The sequence below is a fragment of the Vitis vinifera genome, chromosome 7 (genome assembly GCF_030704535.1).
Source record: "Vitis vinifera cultivar Pinot Noir 40024 chromosome 7, ASM3070453v1".
Lineage (NCBI taxonomy): Eukaryota > Viridiplantae > Streptophyta > Magnoliopsida > Vitales > Vitaceae > Vitis > Vitis vinifera.
Window position 1 is genome coordinate 11,105,001 of NC_081811.1, and position 2,356 is coordinate 11,107,356.

Here is a 2,356-nt window from a genome sequence, read left to right on the forward strand (position 1 = left end):
CCAAGCTGTTTTTCGCGGTTCTAGGAGGTCTTGGGCAGTTTGGAATTATAACAAGAGCAAGGATCGTTCTAGAACCAGCACCAAAAAGAGTAAGTGTGAAGCAAATGAACCCAGAAAGAGCACTACCATTTCCAAAAACCCTTTTCCATGTGTTCCTCATTTTAGTATGGCCAATTTGCTTGCAGGTAAAGTGGATACACATGCTTTACCATGACTTCTCGGCATTTTCCAGAGACCAAGAACATTTGATTTCAATCAATGGACTGGACTATTTGGAAGGTTCACTCTTCCTGCACAATTGTCCTCCTAACAACTGGAGATCCTCTTTCTCACCCTCTGACTACCCGAGAATATCTTCACTAATATCCAAGAAGGGCATCATCTACTGCCTTGAAGTAGTCAAGTATTATGATGACCTCACAAGCCATACAGTTGATGAGGTACGTACATATATACTAAGCTAAGCATTGAGGCGATATCTATGACTAATTTGAGAATTATTGTCTTTCTAGGAACTCAAGGAGCTGCTCAAAGGCTTGAATTTCCTTCCTCGTTTTGTTTTCAAAAAAGATGTCTCCTTTGTAGGTTTTCTAAACCGACTTCAGAATGGAGAACAAGATCTTGGAGCAAAAGGACTGTGGGATGTTCCTCATCCATGGCTCGATATCTTTGTTCCAAGATCCCGTATCTCAGACTTCAACTCAGGTGTTTTCAGGGACATTCTCCCCAAAATAAACCAGACCACTGGACCAATCCACGTCTACCCAATGATCCGGAACAAGTAAAAATTCTGAACTATCAAGTTTTCTTGTTCAATGTAGAAATAGATTACTGATAATAGCTTTTCTCTCAAATCTGAATAACAAATGTGGTTAATTGAAATTTTTATATACATTGTAGGTGGGATGATAGGATGTCTGCAGTTACACCAGATGAAGATATATTCTACGCTATAGGATTGTTACATTCAAGTGGGGCTGATGATTGGAAACCCTTGGAGAATCAAAATAAAGAAATACTGCAGTTTTGTGATAAAGCTGGAATCAAGATTAAGCTGTACCTTTCCCGCTACACGACCAAGGAAGATTGGATGAAACATTTCGGTCCAAAATGGAAAACGTTTGAAGATAGGAAAGCTCAATTTGATCCAAAAATAATATTATCCCCTGGACAGCGAATTTTTAATTCTATTTAGGTTTTAAAACTCAGATATTTGGCTCGAGGTTTTGAATCAGGGAGAATTATATTAGATGGGCCAAAAAATTGGCCCAACATCCTCATATCATTCACATTTAAGCCCAAAATCTAAATAAAGTTAGAAAAGAGTTTAAGGATATTATCCTTCAATAATCCCTAAATAAAAGCAATAATGTTTGTTTTGTTATAAAATATGAGAATTATTGCATTGTAGAACTTGTGGATGATCACCATATTGATGTAATTATCTTCCTGAATCTCTATAAAAGAAGGAAACCTGCTAATGAAATAACATTCTACTTTTTTTTTAGTATTTATGTTTATTCTCATTTCTTTTCTTCTTCTCATTATTTTATTTTACGACATATTATTAACATGACGCTTTGAGTATGCAAAAAAATAAAAGAATGCTCGAAATAGAAAAAAAGAAAAATTCATGTATAAAATTTCTTATAAGGACATATGTAGCCTTATTTTCTTCAAATGAAATATAAAAAGTAATATGTATTGTATTCTATTATTATAATTTTTATTTATTTTATCTCATAGTCAAGCTATGTAAATCATATTTCATAGAATCAAGCCAAAAGCTTGTAATTTTAGAATTAATTATTTAATAACTAGAACTTATATAGAAAATTTTCATAATCTGAAGTTATGAAAATAATCTTTATTAACCATTGCTTTATATTCAGAAGCTATGTAAGCCATATTTTATATAATCAAGTCAATTGTAATCATTGGTAATTTAATTTTATAATAGCCAAAAGTTATATAGATAATTTTTCATAACCAGAAATTATAGAAACAACCTTTATTAACAATTATTTCATAGCCAGAAGCTATGTACACAATTTCTAATTCTCTTGTATAACTTCTAGTTATACAAAACAAAATTGTCAATTAACAACTATACAACTAGAAGATACAGAGACAATTTTTATTTTTGTTATATAACCAGAAGTTATATCATAATATAATTGTCAATTGTTTAATGTTATTATAACATTACTTAAATTTTAATTATTCATAACCTAAAGCTATGAAGAAAAAGTTAATAAATTAATAATTATTAAAACTCGTGTATTTAGAAGTTATATTAAAATATTTTATTATAAACTTATACTATATAGCCAGAAGCTATATAAGTATTATTATT

At 30.9% G+C, this 2,356-nt stretch overlaps 1 protein-coding gene across 2 annotated transcripts in view; it reads left to right on the forward strand.

Moving 5' to 3' along the window:
* The window catches only part of LOC100852458 (cytokinin dehydrogenase 3-like), a 6,749-nt gene extending 5,554 nt beyond the window's left edge, over positions 1-1,195 (forward strand). The window contains exons 3-6 of one of the 2 annotated variants that reach the window (XM_059737753.1): positions 1-89; positions 186-441; positions 688-781; positions 901-1,195. The exon at positions 1-89 is cut by the window's left edge and continues 39 nt beyond it. In XM_059737753.1, coding sequence (XP_059593736.1) covers positions 1-89; positions 186-441; positions 688-781; positions 901-1,195 — 734 coding nt within the window. Of the gene's footprint in view, positions 90-185; positions 442-512; positions 782-900 lie in introns of both variants that reach the window. The other variant, XM_059737752.1, reaches the window with a different exon arrangement.
* Positions 1,196-2,356: the final 1,161 nt, after the last annotated feature.